This window comes from Dreissena polymorpha, chromosome 5 (genome assembly GCF_020536995.1).
Source record: "Dreissena polymorpha isolate Duluth1 chromosome 5, UMN_Dpol_1.0, whole genome shotgun sequence".
In the NCBI taxonomy this organism is placed as follows: domain Eukaryota; kingdom Metazoa; phylum Mollusca; class Bivalvia; order Myida; family Dreissenidae; genus Dreissena; species Dreissena polymorpha.
The window spans coordinates 96767691-96788198 of record NC_068359.1 but is presented as its reverse complement, the minus strand read 5'-3'; the positions used below and the strand labels follow the sequence as shown (position 1 = coordinate 96788198).

Below are 20508 nucleotides of genomic sequence, written 5' to 3'. Positions count from 1 at the left end.
TTTTGTGTTTATATCCAGAATTTCACGCACAATCTTATTAAACGGATAAAATTCTCGAAATATAATCCACAAAGTTTTATCCTCGTCGCCAGTTTGTTGTGTTTGGGTAAACAAACGAAGTGAAACGCATATAATTTCAGTGGCTACTTTATTATCATTCAACGATAGAAGCGACCAATGCCTAACAACTAACTAACCAGATCAGAGGTTAACATGCAGTTATGAAGAACATGGGGCGGTGCGTTGCTACGCTTCATTTACAAGTAGGCTTGGCGAAGCGGCATTATCTAAATACACAACATAAAGTAAGGGTCTACTTATTAAGTTAGCGTCAACTTATAAAGTAAGCGTCAACTTATAATGCAAGCGTCAACTTATTAAGTAGGCGTCAACTTATAAAGTAAGCGTCAGATTTTAAAGTCAGCGTCAACTTATAAAGTAAGCGTCAACTTATAAAGTAAGCTTTAACTTCAGTATTAAGCGACGATTTATAAGATTAGCGGAAACTTATGAGGCCTATGGGTAGTCTTATTAACATGCAAGAAAAAATCTCAATCGTGGACGTACAACATGCTACACTGACTTTACGGTCACGATTTGATCTGTCTTTTTACAAATTGTCAATACCCGCTCGTTAGACCAGACATCAATAGAAAGTTCAGCCTTTTTTATTTTTCGGTAGTGTATTGTGTTGTTATTTGTGTTTTATGTATGACCTTCAAATGAAATTATATCGTTCACTAAAATGCAATGATTTGATAATAAACATTGAGGTGTAGAATGGTCGCGTAGAATTGCGTCGAACCTACGTTTGTATGCACGATATTTACTCTGCAATAGCCCAAGAAAAGATAACATTTTGTGCATGTAAAGAGATTGTTCTCTTTCATTACAGGGCTAAAACTCTTAACCAAACGTTGAAAAATTATACATTGGAAAAAAGTTATTTGTAATTTAAAGATATCAAATGTCGTTCTGCTTCAAGTTTTAAGATTGTTCATCAAAAATAAAACCCTTTTTTTATTAGGGCATTTTGGATATGGTAACGTTTTATAAAAAATATTTCATCAAATGTTTGAAGTAGCATACACGCATAGCAACCACCCAGACGAGATTATAACGCAATATCTGAGGGGGAGAGACTATTCTCATCTTTAACACCTGTTTCATCGCTTTTTGAGAATACGTTTCACAATCGTAAGGATTACGTGCTACGTTGTGCGTCGATATAGGTAAATTGATAATTAGTTTCGTTATCCTTTGTATTTTCGGCTTTAACCCATTTATGCCTAGTGGACTCTGCTATCCTTCTAAATTGGATAAATTTATTTATTTATTGTATATTTATTCAGTGTTCCAGCTGGCCTGAATTGAAGGGCGCACCTTCCTGCCCATCCGAACCTCCGTCCTGCCTTTCCTAGCCCCCCCCCCCCCCCCCTTGCCCTTATTTTTTTTACATTTGATTATTAATAAATCTCTTATTACATAGTTATTAATTTACTCCTTATTGTAGACAGTATATTTGAATGGCTTTTATAATAATGGTAATAATAGATTCTAACAATTATGAATAACAAATAAATTACCATGCAACCGGAAGCATTCCAGAAACGCCAGCGCGCTCAAAAGTGCCCTTTTGACAAAATACTGCGCGTGAAAAGCGCCCTTTTGACTAAAAGGACCCCCCCTGCCCTTTTCAAATCCTAGCTGGAGCAATGATTTATTTCCATATCAAAATATTTCTTACAGAAATTCCTTTAAGCAAACAGCGCAGACCCTGATGAGACGCCGCATCTACGCTATTTGCCAAGGCATTCTTTCTAGACGCTAGACACGAATGGGTTAATTTCGTATTACAGATTTAAGAAAACATAAATCGGGCGATCATTTTTATCATCTGTTATTGTATGCAACATAATGGATGGACTGGCGATTAAGACCGATATACGTTTAAGATACCTATTCACGTTTTGGTAAATTGACAAAATTAAAAAAAGTATTTCAGATTTGCAAATGTTCGTTGTAGTTACGATATATGCGAGTAAAACAGCAATACTTTATATTAACAATGCTCTAAAATATCCATCATAGGAATCTTTGACGATTTAAAAATCTGAAAAGTATAAAGCATAACAACTCGAAACAATTGAATAATTTGGATAAAGAGCTCTGTTGTTGTCGTTATATTTTGTGAAACTACGAGCATTGCTTATATGAAGTATAAAAGACAGTTTGCATGGAATGAGCACGGATGACCGAGTGGTCGAAGCGTTAGTCTTTTACTCCAGGGGTCAGTGGTTCAAGCCCAGTTGAGGATTACTTGTTTATGTCTTTAATTTTACTCCTGGTTTTTTACTGGAGCTTGTAAGGTCCAATGTTTACATTCATAAATATAAAGCATTTAATGACAAACTTTAATACATGCCAAAATATGTGAAAAGGTCCCTTTAAAACGAATTATATTTGCTTTTTTCCGTGAGTGTAAGACAAACGGGCGGTATTTCTTTTGAAAAGGCCAATATATAAAACTATTATATTTGAGAGAATAATATAGAGATAACACTTTGTGTGGGAGTTTTCATGTCGAATATTAAGGCGTTATGTAGCGTCTTAGTTGTATTATGTTCGTATTTCGCACATAAGTGTAAAAAGGTACCCTGTGCCATCTAATTTAAATGTCACGTGGTACCTTTTTGCACCAATTTGGCGATTTGATGTAAATGTGCTCCTTTGTTTAATATTTTGTTTTGATATATACACAAAAGTTATGATAACTTTTCTATGCATGAAAATAGCTAATATTAATTTTTAAACATGTCGTTTTGCCACAAGTTTTCATATTCAAGCGGTTGCGTGCTATACGTTACATTTGAACAAATGTACCAATCTATTGTTGTCTTCCATACGATATGTCTTAAAGGAGGCCACTTTGTTTACACTGTTTTGTCAATTTTGTTCATTTTGTGTACTTGTGTTGCATTTCCATTGCGATGTTAAAACGTTGGGAGTTTGCTTTTAACCAGGCTTATATATATCCGTTAAAAGTATATACATGTAAAACTGGAGTAATGAAACTGACAGGAGCTGATACGTGGAGGGTCGCCCTGATAAATCACTTAAGTTATTATGATCCCACATTGACGTTGCGAACCTTAATACACCGATCTCTTGACTTCAATAGCGCTATTAACAACAATTATTCGACTTAACAGTTTTAAGAGACTTTATATCCTCGTAAAGTAGCTTCCGATCAGCAGAGTAGAATAAACTCAAAAAAAATAATCAGTTTAAATGTTTTTAAGGGATTCAATAGATTTCAAAAACCAGGAGTCAAAATGACACAAGGTCTCAAAATAATGACGGAACAAAATAAAAATGATAACGGTCAAAATACTGAAGGTACTTGACACGTTTCTAAATGCATGCTTAATGGTTTTTAATAGCTTCTTTATTATAATAATGAATAAAAAAAATCATAAAAGCTTTATTATTTCCATTAATGATCATTTCAGAACGTTTTTTTAAGCTGGATTGTAGAAAATAAATGTGTCAAAATGATGCCAGGCTATTTTTTGCAGGAGTCAACAATTAGAAGATGTCAACTTGCTTGCATCAAAATGCAGGATTCTGCTTGAATTGTAATAACTGTTATTGCATTGTGAAATTGTGCATACGTGAATAGATAATAGCCTCGATAAGAGCTAACAAAGGACGACACTTTCAACTTTGATGGTATTTTCGTTTTAAGGAAGTCTCTTCTTAGCGACAATCCAGTTAAGGCGGAGAGTGTTGTTTCTTATGAGCATGTGCAGACTGAACAGGCTAATCTGAGACCATTCTTTACGCTCATGCATTAAGTCCTGTTTTCCCAAAACGAGGCATGTGTGCTCTGTTAGTAGCGCTTTTCAGGAAACTCACATTTTACCATGTATTTATAACATTAAAATATTTTTAAATAGCCAATCATCACAATCTTATGTTATTTCTTTTTAAATATATTTTGATATTTCAGTGTTTTAATGAACCCAACTTTATTGCTCTTTATTCTGTAATCTTCTATAATTGACATTAAAATTTACATTAAAAACGTATCAGCGTATAATCTTTAAATGCATTTATGTTCGACAACCCGTGCATAATACAAATTCAAGCATTAGAGATTGACTGTGAAATTTGTCAATGAGACGTAACGGTGTGCTACCATATTGTACGATTTATAAGTCGTCTCGGTCAAGCGTTCTCGATCAGTTTACAGTATAAGACCCATAGATTCATACCGGTACTCATTTTGTTCAACTCGGAACGAACAAAATCAGAGGGGATAATGACTTGATAGTCAAGATGGCGACGTTCATGCCGAGACAAGTATTTTTCGCCGTTTTATACCCTATGTTTATTTAGTTAAATTGTAAAATAACGCAAACTTTCTAGCCATATCAGTAAAAAGGTGGCGTTTATTTCGTATTGAAATTCGCTTTATATCTCGACTTTATTCCCCGCAAATTTTCTTAGTTGAGCTGTAATTAGGTCTTCCCGCTAAGAAATTTTGCATCGAGGAAAGTCGACATATAAAGCGAATATTTATACAAAATAAACGCTATCTTGCTGATATGGCTGGAAAGTAAGCGGCATTTTAAAAATAATTACAAGTAATTAATGGTATTAAACGGCAAAAAATAATTGCCTCTGCATTGACGTCGCCATGTTGACTATAACGTGATTACCCCCTCTGACTATTGGTAAATCCATTGCCATATCTCCGTACTTAATTGAAAACATTTGTGACGCACCATATTGATCTCGCCTTCTATTCGTCTTTGATCCTTACCTTATCTGGTAATCGCAGGTCTTGAATCTAAGTGATTTAACAGATTTGTGGGCGTAGACTAACAACTTTTTAGATCATTTGCACTGCCGCTTGTTTGTAGCTAGGATTCAGGTCCAGAGAGTTCGGTATGTCACGCAACTTCTTTGAATAAGGTCCAATTACCTCAGTTTGCTTTGCGTCGAAACATCATGCAAAGTTCACACACGTGTATGTCCATTTGCAATCGATCACATCTCCTTTATGATAGATGTACTATTTTACAAAACTGTCGACGCTTTAAATAGGTTATAGTATTATAATTACGTCTATCATACACAATAGAGAAGTTTAAATAGTGCAAATGTTGCCATTGACATGTAATGTCGTCTGAAGAAAAAAAATGAGCTGTGTAGAAAATAATACTTATAGACTTACGCAGTGGCAGGCAAAATTCCACACACACTTAATAATAAATATGTGTCAAGATTTAGTGCATCGAGGACAATTTAATAAAAAATAGACAATCTGTACCCAAGGCTTAAATATAAAGTTCAATATGCGATGTCTGTCATTCTAATATAGCACGTGTTGTCCACATATACAAATGATTGTACATTGTTTCCGTTTAAGCCATTTCTAAAATGTAAAACAGACGCTTTAAAGAGACTCAGATATTTTGCAACCAAAGTAAATATTATTAGGTCTATACAGTAACAAATTATAACAATTTGACGTTAAGATTAAATCATAAGTTTGTATTTATTACATGCCATACCTTGTTTCCCATATAATATAACTATTACGAATATTTTTTCATTTATACCTAATGATAAGATATGACATTCTGCAGTGAAATAACAGCAGTGAAAATAAACAAATGGTACTTTTCACCGGTGAAAAGAACACAATTTCGGAACTTCTTTTTCTATTTTTAGATTATCATAAATAATTTTATGTATATTTTCTACGATCACGAGTGAATTAAAATCGACATTCCACCGAATCCAAAAATTTTTAAATTATATTTTATGCCTTTTCACCGTTTATTTACATTGTAAAAGAGTTTACCTGGAGAATTACGGTGGTATAAGGACGTCATTTCGTCACACTAATGACGTCATTTTGTGTTTTGAAATGGATTGATGCACGCCACGGGATAAACTCATAAACTCCGAGAAAGGGTAACTTTTCAGCGAAAGGTAAACAGCTGATAATTATTTTCTTGAAAAAATTGCATCAAAGAAACAGAAAATTTGTTCATGTTATGGACCGCGGGTACGCGAAAACCACAGCAAGAGCGGGATCTCCATCCCTACCGGCTCTGCAAATCTCCTGCCAGTAAGACAGGATAGAGCGCGGTGCGCCCCAGTGGACCACGAGCCGCACGTCCGGAATGTCGATATACCATCACAGAAAATAAATGTCATTGTTAAGTATCAAGATTTACCTTTTTTTTTTAAATAAAAATACATACTCATGTTTTAACTTCGTACGATATACAAGTTTAATTTATATGGTATGGACGTGATTGAGCAAAATGGAATAAGAGAAACTTTATTAACTAAGTTAATAAAAGTCTCATAGAGAAAAAAATGTCGAAGTGAATTATAATCATTGTGAACAATCTCGCTTTGATATTTAATATGAGCCGCGCTCTTGGAAAACCAGTCTTAATTCAGGTGCAGTCCGCACAGGCTAATCAGAGGTCTTAATTCAGGTGCAGTCCGCACAGGCTAATCAGAGACGACACTTTACGCTGTTATGTTTTGTTGTTGGTTTTGTTTAAAGGAATTCACTTCTTAACGAAATTCCAGTCTAAGCGGAAATTGGCTTCCCTGAAAGGCCGATGCGGACCTTAAGAACTTGCACTAAGACAGGTTATACCAAAGCTCGAATAATACGTTTAATGTTGAATTGTATATGTAGCTCTGTGTTTTATAGGCGGTTTATTGACTTTAAAGACAATGGATGGTAAATGTATTTTTTCTCCTTATTACATTTGGGTCTCGCTTGGTGAAAAGGGGGTTTAATACATGTGCGGTTAAGTGTCGTCCCAGATTAGCCTGTGCAGTCCTCACAGGCTATTCAGGTACGACACTTTCTGCTTTTATGATATTTTTCTTTTCAAGAAAATATCTTCTTGGCAATACTATAGCTTAGGTGGATAGTGTGGTCCCTGATTAGCCTGTGCGGACTTCAAAGGCTAATATGAGACGACACTTTACGCACATGCATGAAACCCCTTTTTCACAGAGCATGGCTCATTTCTTGGGTTATATAATTCACATTCTCATTATAACAAATATCCGTTTCGTTGCTATTCCAGCAGATGCTTTATTTAAACATTTCGAGACATTGATTGATTTCAGATCCCAAAGCGGAATGCTGTCACTTTTTGAAACACGTCTGCGCAAAAATGTTTCTAATTAAATTGTTGTTAGAGCTAGATGCAAGTAAACCCATTTATGCCTAGCGTCTAGAAAATAGGCCTTGCTTAACAGCGTAGACCCTAATGAGAAGCCGCATAATGCGGCGTCTCATCAGGGTCTGGGCTGTTTGGTTAAAGGAATTTCTGTAAGAAATATTCTAAATATGGAAATAAATATACTACACATCCCTAATTTTGGAAATAAATTGATCAAATTTTGAAGGATGGGAGAGTCCACTAGGCAAAAATGGGTTCATTAAGGACGGTTTTCGTGTCCGTTCATGTTGAATGAATGAATCACAAAAGTGCACACCGGGACGCATTTGTGTCAAATGAAGCGGTTCGTTGAATATTTGGCGCATGTTGGGTCGTGTTTGTTGGTATACATATTATCAATTTTTGAAATGGCGTAGCCGTATGTACGACAAAAAGATGTTCACAACTCCTATAACTCACACACAATTTACAATATAAGATTAAAATGCTTACATCCGTATGTGTTAATAATTTCCACTACCGGTAACCCTGAAGAGGAACGCGAAAGTGTTAAATAATAAGTAAATTGATTCAATAATATTAAGAAAAAAAGTACAGACTCTGACCAGAGGCTTGAAAAAAGAAGAAAAAAATGCTGTGGAGTTTGAAAACAACTTGTATAACAATCAAAAGCAAATGTTCACATATTTGAAATATACGAGCGCTCCGAACAGAGCTATGTAAAATCGAGTTGATTACAGTTTTTCGTATATTTGAAAATTGTCATTAAATGTTTTTACTTGTATATACTTCCCAAACTTTATTACTAGAAATATTCGTGGCTTTCTAGTAATGTTACTTTAATTTGACTTGCAGCTCTTACATGACGCGCGTTGTTTAAAATGAGCGATACCTTTTTAAATACATAGCGTTTTTAAATCTCGAATAAGAAACGCATTAAATAATTCCTACACTTAAAACGTTGGCTCTGCTCTGTGCTTTATGGTATTAAATTACAAAAATTGTTTGTACTCCTGGTCAACCCCAGTTAAACCCAACCTTTCTGAACTAATTGAGAAAATAGGTGATTCCGATAACCATAAAATCAATTATTCAAAATAGCTCATCTCATTTCGAACATTTCTGGATTACTTTGCGTTTTACGCGACACTCGTGCCGATTGACACGAACCGACAGGACTTTTTAATACGCAATCTGTCAATCAGAATCTTATCTCAATATCAATCGACCAATCAGCGATCGATACATCGTGCGCGCCGCTTGCTAACGAACTGTCTGCCATTTTCTAGACAAGCTCAATGCCTTATCTCATTTATTCAATGACTACAATGAGTTTCGTTTATTTTGTTCGAAAACATAGGCAATTAAATATACAGAAACGGTGTAAATAAGGTTTATGTAACTCGGTAAGTTGGTTTCCAGAAAGATAAGTTAGAGGAAATCATCATATAAAATTTCCAACGCGGAAATGTGGTCTTGACAAGTGCGAGTGATTTCAATGAAATGTGTAGAATTACCAAAAATCACCCTTATAGAAAATTAAATTAATTCAGATATTGAATACTATGTATGTTATATAATCAATATTGAGTAGGAATGTAACTCGCGTATATGTAAACTAATTAAGAATATTGGTATTTGTGCAACTTAACGAAATCGCGTATCATGCCAAAACAAATGAAAACTATTTTATGTTACTTTATTAACAAAAACGTATCGATGCTACCGTTTTGATGTTCTGGACTTTCAACTATAATACTTGATAAATGTCCCTTAAGCAAAGTTTTAAATTGTTCATATCACATATTTACGTATTAACATGTGGGATTTCTGTGCCCGCTCGGCGTCAAAAAGCGTGTTGAACGTTAAGCGAAATTCCAGTTATTAAGAGCTATTCTAGTCAAATACAAAATATTGTATTTTCTTTAATAACATGGGTTAATACCAGTGTTGAGGTGTTCATTATTACTAATACCACCATTATACGTAGAAAATGGTGATATTGTGGGAAGCGTGCAAGCGTTTGAGGGCGTTTTTAAAGTACTAAAATACCCGTTATACATAGCTAATGTTCTTTAAAAACTAATATTTTTGCATAATACATATGACACAAACCCCTTTTACCAGTGTTAAAGGGGTTGTAAAAGTCCATAAAAATCATCCGGAATATTTCGTAATCTATTGGCAATCTCTATATAGGCAAAGAAGCCACTTTTGTGTTTGCTTGTCTAGGTTTTCTTAAAGCTAAGTCACGTGACAAGTGGGCGGATCGATCATCGTCCAGGCGAGATGTCAAATCATCACCGCCATGCTGCCTTGTAAGTGACCGTCTGCTTTATGGCCGCCTTTCTTCATGTAAACCGCCTAATTTACTGATCACCATCCGACTGTGTGGGAAACCTACCGTCTTCAGGGTAACCATCCGTCTGCCTGAAAACCGCCCGTTCGACTTGCAACCATCCTTATGTCTGGTAGGTCTTGTCCAACTGTCTTTTAACCACCAATCTGCTTATTAAGTATACATCCGTCCACTTGGTAACCATGACTGGCAACCGCCGTCTGCTTGGTAACCAACCCTATGCCTGACGATCGCCGTCTGTCTTGTAACCAATATTATGCCTGGCAACCGCCCGTCTTTCGGTTAACCAATCGTATGCCTAGCAACCGACCGTCTACAGGTAAACCACCCTCCTACCTAGCAACCACCTTTCTGAATGGTAACCATTATGAGCTTGGTAATTTCTGATCTTAATCGCTATTCTACCTTTTAACAATAAACCTGCCTGGTCCACTCCCCGTCTTGGTCGGTTTTGAAATAGCTCCCGCCTCTTCCGCCACTTCCGGCTCTCAGACCACCACCACCGTTGCCCTCTATTATGTAACCGTCATCACCAGCGTTACCCATGCTTTGCGAACGAGTTTTATCGGGTATTTAAGCTACCATATCAATTACCAAACTAAAATACAGTGACTAAAATAAGCAACTAGGATTTTTAGTTAACTTTTCTAATGTATTCTGTACGCCCAATTGAACTTTGTAAAAAACGGTTCAGCTGATAGCGCGTTCTAGCTTTATTTGTTGACTGCATTAATGATTATTATATCAGTTTTGAATCCGTATAGCTGCTATACATATGAATCTAAAATTTGGAACATCGTCATGCTAGTTCATTACAGTGCTGTAGATACAGAATTGTATGCCATACATTAAATTTATAATAATGTTCCAAGTTTTATTAAATAATTGTCGAACTATTATTTAATTTTGCGTTTATTTCCTTCGTATCAGAACTCCGCCTCGTAGAATATTAGTCAATACAAGTATACTTCGCAAACTAGATGAGACACGCTCTCGGAAAACAGGGTTTAATGCATGTCCGTACAGTATCGTCCCACATAAGCAATTTAAGGTCGCACAGGCCAAACAGGGACGACACTTTACTCTCATGCATGAAACTTCGTTTTCTCAGAGCGCATCACGTTTCTAAAATACATGTAATGCAAGGGTTGCACGGGTCATACTAGTTAGCTTGCGCAAACATTAAGCAATCTGTTTTATTATATGAAGAATAGTTGAATGAATCCGTTTTTAATCTCGATATAACAGACGGCACTGGATTTGATTCCCCGCCTTTTGTTGTATTGTCGTTAGTGCAATCGCTTTTACCGGGAGTATATAGAGAGTGATTTATACCACAATACGCAACGGTACGATCAATATTACACGCTATAGGAGTATAAATAATACGTCTATAAATTAATAATTATTTAGTTTACGCTAAACTGCGCCTGAAGAATAACATGATTAAAATGTCAACAAGGTGTGCATACTATTATGTTAAATAAATAAACAAATAGTTGTTTATCTTTAAATTCGATTTATGATGAAGACCAAAACTTTATTAATGAGTTCTTATTCAACATTAATCCAACTGAAAACGTATTTAATACAGCGACACTTAATCAAACGGGTTTGAACAAAAACAACAGACCTTTTGTGAAATATTGATAACAACCGTTTAAATAATTAGACCCATATTTCGACTTACATTCTCTTTGGCCAAATAGTTGAGACTAATCGCGGAAAGTGTTTGGTGGATTTTCCTCACCGAATTTATCGCGCTTAAGATATCCCAAGAATTTAAACATATACTAGAAAATGAAAGAAAAAGTCGGTGATTAACGAGCTTTTTGTGTTCTTAAATTGTGTTCGAAATAGATTTATAGTAATGTTACATTTATAGCAAAAGGGAGGAATGGGCTTGAATATCATTCTTTGCGTTGACAGCATCACAAGACTTTTTGTGGAAACCCATTCAAAATTTATTTCCAAATGTCTGGAAACGCCCACTTTACACATCAAACGTGTTATTTAACCGATGTTATAGTTTTTGTGTGAATCTTTTTTTCTAAAAATGCAAAACAAAAGTACGTTTCTGAATTGAAGACATTGTTCTCATCTACTAAATGCTTCAGTGTTTATGTTAACAACCAATGCATGTTCAAAGAAAACGAACATTTTAAAGATGCCATAAATATTTCGTTTCTAAACACATACCTAAGTTAACAGTGAACTTTGTTTTGAGTTGTGTTGTTACATTCAGCTCACAAAGAATATTTATTTTTAAATATAAAATATAACTGTGTGATTTATAAACCATTTTACTTTTGCTGAACTAAATAAATATCTTTTGTTCATTAGTCTTCAACTGCATTATATTTCAATGTTTTCTCGTTATCTGCCAATAAAACATTTACAGCGTTAACATAATTAACAAAATTAACATAGATGTGTTCATTTTTAACGTTCGTCTAATATATAGTGTTTCTCATATGTCTATCAGATAATAACACATGTCTCGCCTTCACAATCTTTCCCGTCCGAACAAAAGAGCCCACATCGACCTCCTCCCCCTCCCTGTTCGTCCGAAACCATCCCTTTCGCCAGTCCGCCTCCGGATCCGAACAAAACCCCGTCCTGACGTTCGCAACTCCTAACCTTTCCGCCGTTTCCGTCCCAAAAAACCCCTCCGCCGTCCAAACAAAAACGCGGACGCCGTCACCCAAAATCCCTCTCCATCGCCTCCTCCAGTGGCACAGCGTCTTTTGCCACCGCCACCGTTTGTAATGTGCCACATGATCACAAATGTTGAACTCCATAAATGTCCGAAAGCTTTAGTTAGAGTAAGTAAAATTGATGATTTGTTCTTAAATCGATTTAGAGAGTCACGTATTCCAAACTTTGGGTCAAATATGTCGGACAAACATATAACATTTATTTATCTTTTAAATTTCATACTTGATATTTTTATAATCACTTAGTTACAAAAGAGATTAAAATAGCACGAGAGCATGCAGCTACAATGCACGTGAAAAAATAGAATTTGCAAAAGTACAGTCATGTACATGATTCTGCACTTTGTGTACTTGGTATTATTGAGTTTCTCCTATCTGAAGTTGATGGTTTGTTATCTTTGTGTACGGTTAGTTATCATCCGTAGGTTATAAATCGTTATCCAAGACATCGCCAATATTTAGTCGTATTTGTTGTAATTAACACTGTATTAACCATATGTCGTGCAAGAAAACCGGATTATCGACTTTTGTCGTAATATATAAGAGCCAATATAAAATTTCGCCCAAAAGGTTGTCCTTTGCAATTATTTTAAGACACAATCACATATAAACAGTTTTATAAACGTTTTCGATGATAATTAATGTATATGTCCGGAAAGATGCAATTTTCTTGTCCTTGTATACATGTATATGACAATTACATGTGAATGAAAACCCTACTTTGCCTATTTTTTGCTGTCATTTTGGTTTAACTTTATATGCAAGTTAGTCCACTTTTCCTAAAGGTTTGTACCATTATCTTATAAAATTTATAAAATACATCATCCAAAAATATATTTTTACTATCCTTACTATGTATTACCTAAAATAACCAGCTTAAAACTTGTCCCCCAAATACAAAATCTTTTTGTCCTTACAATAACTATGCTGTGGGTAGAAATATTTCTTTAGGGTAAAATCATGAAATCTACGAAATGAAAAAAACGAAAGTACGGTTGTTATTTAAAAGCATTATATTTCTCTTTCCGGGATATTTTTTCAATATGTTGATGCTGCATTAACGAATATACGTGCATATGAAGTGAACACACCAAAAATAAACAACGGTTGCGATAGACACCTATAAACTGTTAGAAACACATAATATCACTTAAGCATTAGTTCATTTTTGTTGGTGCAGAATTTATATATGTCGTGCATTAATTTATGACATCAATCTTAACTTGTTATATCTAATTTAAATCTAAATTATATTGTTTCACATGTGTTTCATTAAATTAAACGCTTGCATTAATTCGGCTCTACTGCCGTTTGCAAATTTTAGCTACTGACGTTTGCCATAACTAAATGTACTACTGACGTTTTCCATATTTGTTTTCCCTCTTTAAACGTTTATTTAATATCTGGTATATATTTGTGTTTGTTTATGCATAGACATATGTAATATATGTTCGTCCGGTAAAGCATAGACAGTTCTGTGATCGTTAATTTTCGAGAACACTGACTCTTTGTAATTTTACTACTGACGTTTGCTTCTTAAATGGAAATTTGCGCCGAAGTGTTCTCAAAAACCAGAGCAACACACAAAACGCGTGATATACCGATCGAAAGCTATATGCATGCCATATTGCCTGCACTTGGTCGTATGAAAGTCAGAGGATGATCAGCAAAGATATTGGAAAAAAACTTTCTTGCGCGGCTGTTTGTTGTCATAAAATGACTACTGACGTTTACTTTTGTGGTCACGTGACAGTTTTTGTTCATTCACAGTGGCTACACTCTTTAGTACATTTGGGTAGAACAGGTGCTTGATTTCTTTTGGGGATATCTAAAAAATTGTCTGGGCACAGTGGGGATCAATTCCTAACCTATCATTCACCATCACTATGCAAAGGCAATACAATTGAAAAGTATTTTTGTTTACCAGGATTAGTAAGTGATGATGATAATAATGGTCTCAGTCATATGTGGAAGTTGTTGCTTTAACCTTTTACCACTTAAAACGTATCTTTATGCATTAATTATGTAGTCCCCTAGAACGTTAAATTTAATTTAAGACCTTTCTTACTATATTCATGTTTTAAAGGTTTTATTTCAAACCAATAGTTACTGATGAGCAGTTGCTTCCAACATTCTGGTTTTGTGCTGTTTGCGTGTTGCTTCTGAGTGGGAATGATTAATGAGTTTGAAAATGGTGATTTATGTGGTTATTCTTGACAAATTAATGTTTCCTTGAATATCAATATTTTCAGCTATTCCCAGTAAAAAACTTGTAGACTCAGGGCCCTCGTTTGACCATTTTTGTGGCTGAAATTCGGCCCCATCCCTTAAAATAGTATACTTTTTTCCCTATTTCAGCTAAACATCCCCCCCCCTCCAAAAAAAAACAATTTTATTAAATTACATTAAAATAATGCAATTTTAAGTGTTTATTGGTTGCTGAAAAGATCTTCTAAAATTCTACAGACCTTAGGGTCTGCGTTTAGATTTTTTGAAATGTATAATGTGGTTATCTCCGCCTTCCGTCCGTCCTGGTTACTATTCTTACACTATTAGCACGAGAACCTTGAAACTTACACACATGGTAGCTATGAGCATATGTGCGACAGTGCACTATTTGGAATTTTGATCTGAACCCTGGTCAAAAGTTATGGGGGTTGGGGTGGGGCCAGGGTAGAGATTTTCACTCATTTTTTATGGTTATTTTACATTTTTTTCTTCATTTCCTAACAGATTTACTTCAAATTGATACTGAACATCTCTTATGACAATACGGTCAATCTCAATTATGCATGGCCCCATTACCAACCCTGGTGCGCTCCTGGGTCAAATAATTTGCGTGGGGATACGCGTCTGCCTCTGCCACGCCATTTCTAGTTTAGTATTTGAATCAACTCCCTTACACTTTCCTCCATAAGAAGCAAAGTGAAAATGGCTATGTACAAACAGCATAACAATGAACTGGGAATGTTCAAGTTATATGAATAAACTTTATGTTCTGTTCTGTTCATAAAATTTAAATCCAGAACAGACTGCGAGTTACTTAGGTTTTATGCTGTTTGCTGCTCATCAGTATATAACGGTTGGAATTGAAGCCTTTTTAATTTTAATCTAGTAAGAAGAGCTAAAATAAAATTAAACTTTTTAAGGGACTACAAACGTGTCAAAAAACGTTCAAAGGCCAGGAACTAAATTTGAGTATGATACCCAATTTATTTAAAATTGATAATGCTGTTCTTCAATACGTACTTAAACAACAAAGCGAATTAGGTACTTTTGAGTTAGAACCACTTGTTTTTAACTAAATATGAATTCGCTAAATGTAATTATAATGACGAGTAACATAATTAGCTTGACATTCATTTGATAAGAACAGTATACTTATGCTTTAGAAATCGGTTTGTGAACAAGAACCCACAGTCACTGTTTATTTAAAATTAATCTCAAGTGGTGTCATCAATATTCTATCAAGGTTGTGATTTTTCCTCTTTTTAGCTGATTTTCTCCCTTTCAATATCGAAATAAGATTTCAAAAATTGTTGTAAACTTTGCTGGAAATATATAAATCGAAGATTTTAGTTGAGCCTTGTAAGGGGGTAGGGCATTTTACTCCCTTTGAGGTGGATCCAAAATCACGACCCTGTTCTATGGAGACTGATAATATGATAAGAGCAGAAAACATAGCAATCACTAACATTATGATCCCTGGTTTACAAAAATTCTGCAGGTGACTGTTCTCTATTACAAAACGATGAAGTCCACAACAGATCCGTAGAGTCGACCTTGGGTCACATACTGGATCCATGAACAATTGATAGTGTTCGTAGACAACTTCTGTAGAACGGAAAACTCACAGCTGATATGCCTTTAGATAACATTCAGAAGGCCAAGAGCAAAGGCCTGTTGCAAACGCAGCGACAGAACAGCGCTGGAATGATTACGTCGCGGTATGATTCGGACACCGAGGGGCAACTCACTGCACCGTTCAGGTGGGAATTTTGTTGTTTGAGGGACACTTCTACTGTATGTGATGATGTAGATTTTTGTTCAAGGGATGTCACTCAAGTTATTGAGTTTGTTATTTAAGAGATGTTACTCTATGAGGGCAACTCACTGCACAGTTCAACAGGGAATTTTTATCGTTCAAGATACATTTCTATGTGCTATAAAAAAATATTCATGGGATGTTACTCAAGTTGTCAAGTTTATGTTCAAGGGATATTAATTTCCCAATATGAAGACTTCACAAAGTGAATTTTCCCAATTGGAGGTTTTTATGCCCCCCGAAAGAGGGCATATACTAGTCCGTCGATCTGTCTTTCCGTCACACTTTGCATATAGGTTTCGCATTTAGGTTTTGAAAAATGCTCATAACTTCTATGTCGCTTCAGATAGCAACTTGATGTTTGGCATGCATGTGTATCTCACGGAGATGCACATTTTGAGTGATGAAAGGTCAAGGTCAAGTTCATCCTTCAAGGTCAAAGGTCAAATATATGGCTTCAAAGCGGCGCAGAAGGGGGCATTGTGTTTCTGACAAACACATCTCTTGTTTGTGCTTTTTTCCCACTTTGTCTGGTACTGGCACTTTTCCCAATAGGGCAAAAAAAGGCTGTATTACTTAAATGATAAAGTTTGTTGTTTAAGGGATATCACTTGTTGATGCTTTTTATTTTAATAATCAAGGGATATTACACCTGGATGTTTAACAGTTTTTATACCCCCACAAACGAAGATTAGGGCGGTATATAGGAGTGAACTTGTCTGTCTGTCGGTCGGTCTGTCTGTCGGTCCGTATTAAGTGTCCCCTCTCTAATTCAAGTAGTTTTCATCCGATCTTCACTAAACTTGGTCAGAAGTTGTATCTACATGATGTCTAGGCTAAGTTCGAACATGGGCCTTGCCGGGTCAAAAACTAGGTCACGGGATTACTTAGTGCGTTTTAAACATTCAGCATGTTGTCCGCTCTCTAATTCAAGTAGTTTTCATCCGATCTTCACCAAACTTGGTCAGAAGTTGTATCTAGATGATGTCTAAGTCAACTTTGAATATGGGTCATGCCGGGTCACAAACTAGGTCACGGGGTATCTTAGTGCGTTTTAAACCTTACCATGTTGTCCACTCTCTAATTCAAGTAGTTTTCATCCAATCCTCACCAAACTTGGTCACAAGTTTTATCTAAATGTTCTCTAGGACAAATTTGAACATTTTTGTTTATTTTTTTATTATTTTTTTTTCCAATCTAACAAGACCATTGTGAATAAACAAAAAAACACACAAGCCCAGTATGCTTTCTTCCGCCTTTATACAACTCATCATTTTTCATAACTATTCCTCTGTTGTTCTTTTCTTTTCTCTCTAAAAAATAAATACTATATTAGCATATCTTGTATAACATGTCTGAACTTTATTGCTTTGTACAATCACTATGTTGTATGATCATATACATGTTTACATTGTATGTATGATATTGAATAAAAAAAAAGAGAAAAAAAAACAAAAACAAATTTGAACATGGGCCATTCCTGGCCTAAAACTAGGCCACGGGGTCACTTAGTGCGTTTTTTAACATTCAGCATGGTGTCCGCTCTCTAATTCAAGTAGTTTACCTCCGATCTTCACCAAACTTGGTTAGAAGTGTAATGGAGATGATCTTACGGCCAAGTTAGAACATGGGCCTTTCTGGGTGAAAAACTATGTTAAGGGGTCACTTAGTGCGTTTTAAAAATTGAGCATGGTGTCCGCTGTTTTTTGTGAAGACGGCATGCAAAATAGTATGTGTCAACAGGGATTTCAATAGACGCAGAATCCTGCGTTTTGACGCGAGTAAATTAAAATTGACTCGTTCTTGACGCAACCCTTTTTTCTGCCATGCGTCATTTTGACGCAACGAAAATTTAACCCGTGCGTCAGTCAGTTAACATCTCGAGTTCCATGGTAATAAATCCTAAATTGAAACTCAATGCGGCATGTGGGGGTATTTGTCAAGTCTATGACAAAGCTCTAGTTGTTGAAGTTAGGTTGTTAAAATGGTCAAATAATATAACATATGAAGAAACACACATTTTTAAAGTGTTTCTTAAATAATCGTTAATATTTTTTATTAATTTTTGTGGTATCATTCCTGACTTTTTTATAATTGTATAGAAGTGATTGTTTTTCATGGCTAAGTAGGGACCTTATTAATGGCTCTTTCCACCAGAGAACCTCTCCTTAGTAGAATTTAAGAAAAATGATGCAATTTTTAATATATTTCAAGGTTCCCTTGGACATTTCCCCTTTCTCAGATTTGAAGATATTTTCCCCTAAAATGAAAGTTCTGACTCGTTCTCCACATCAAAACAAAAGTTGGTGTGCAGATGGATGTTTACATTTGTTCAAGGGTTGACAGGTTCATTTGAATTTGCAAATAAATTTATTATAGAATAAATGTAATATGAAATTGAATATATTTATTATTATACAGGATAACATATAACAATTACATGTATACTTTATTGGCCAAGAAATTGAAATTCATATATCTACTTTCATATTAACATAATATTTTAAACATAAAACTAAAACTTTTACCTGCATTTTCTTTACTCTACAATTATAAATGGGCTGTGCTCTGTGAACAGAGGGTTTAATGCATGTGTGTAAAGTGTCATTCCAGATTAGCCTGTTCAGAATGATATTTTTTGTTTATTGAAAATCTCTTCTAAGCAAAATCCAGTTTAGGTGGAAAGTGTCGTCCCTGATTAGCCTATGAGGACTGCTTCGGCTTATTTGGGACGACACTTTGCACACATGCATTGAACCCCCTTTAACAGAGCACGGCCCAAATGTAACTGTGAAGTGCATTGAAGTCCCTCACAAACATTTATACAAACTATTCAAACATATTTTATTTTCAGATTTAAGATATTTATTGCGTTTCTTTGAAATGTTCAGATCTAACCAGTCAGATTCTATGTTAAGATCTAACCAGTCAGATTCTATGTTCAGATCTAACCAATCAGATTCAATATTCAGATCTAACCAATCAGATTCAATTTTCAGATCTAACAAATCAGATTGAATTTTCAGATGTAACTAAAAATATTCTATGTTCAGATCTTACCAATAAGATCTAACCAATGAGATTCTATGTTCAGATCTTAACAATCAGATTCACTGTTCAGATCTTACCAATTGGATTCCTTGTTCAGATCTAACCAGTCAGATTCTATGTTGAGATCTTACTAATCAGATCCTTTATTTGGTTCTAACAAATCAGATTCCTTGTTCGGTTCTAACAAATCAGATTCATGTTTAGATCTAACCAATCATATACTTTGTTCAGATCTAACAAATCAGATTCTATGGTCAGATCTAACCAATCAGATTCTATGTTCAGATTTTACCAATCAGATACTATGTTCAGATCTAACCAATCAGATTCTTTGTTCAGATCTAACAAATCAGATACTATGTTCAGATCTAACCAATGAGATACTATGTTCAGATCGAATCAATCAGTTCTTTGTTCAGAACTAACAAATCAAATTATATTTTCAGATCTAACCAATCAGATACTATGTATAGATTTAAAGCATTCAGATTTTTAATTTAAATCAGATTCTAGTTTTGTATTGACGCGAGCTGATAATATTTTCAGCTCTAAATCATTATATTATATTTTCAGGATTAAGAAATCAAATTCTTTTTCAGATCAAAACTGCACCACCTGTTTGGCCAGATTGAAAAAGAGTTTGAGACGCTGTACACAGAAAACCTTCATTGTAAGTTTCGAAGTAAAACAAAAGTAAAGGGTGGTAGACTCAAATCACATTCAAACTTGCATGGATTGTTCATTATGATTTGAAAGTGTGCATGAAAGAGTTTTGTATCATTGTAAGTTAAACATTTCTTAAGAAATGCCCCTTTTGAAATTAGAATTTCTGCAAATCTATTATTTTTGCTATATACTTATTAGATAAATAGTAAACATTCTTGAAACTACAATATTCCAAAGTGTTATATTTCTAATATAAAACTGTATATTGTCCATCTACATATTTTTATATCAACACATTATGAGACAGGGGTCAAAACTGGCCTCACCCAGGGGGTCAAATACATGTAGTTCATACATTTATAGACGTATGTAACAAAATACCTTAAAGCCCAATTAACACTCAAAATCAATGAATATTTGGTAAAATGTTTCGTTACA

General features: G+C 34.9%; 1 protein-coding gene across 5 annotated transcripts in view; it reads left to right on the top strand.

Moving 5' to 3' along the window:
• The first annotated feature begins 16021 nt into the window (after positions 1-16021).
• LOC127881551 (WD repeat-containing protein 37-like) overlaps positions 16022-20508 on the top strand; it is a 364483-nt gene continuing 359996 nt past the window's right edge. For all 5 annotated transcript variants that reach the window (XR_008050132.1, XM_052429538.1, XM_052429537.1 and 2 more), the window contains exons 1-2: positions 16022-16297; positions 20004-20074. Coding sequence is in view for 4 of the 5 variants with exons in the window: in XM_052429538.1 (XP_052285498.1) it covers positions 16170-16297; positions 20004-20074 (199 nt within the window). In the remaining variant the exon portion in view is untranslated. The remainder of the gene's footprint in view (positions 16298-20003; positions 20075-20508) is intronic.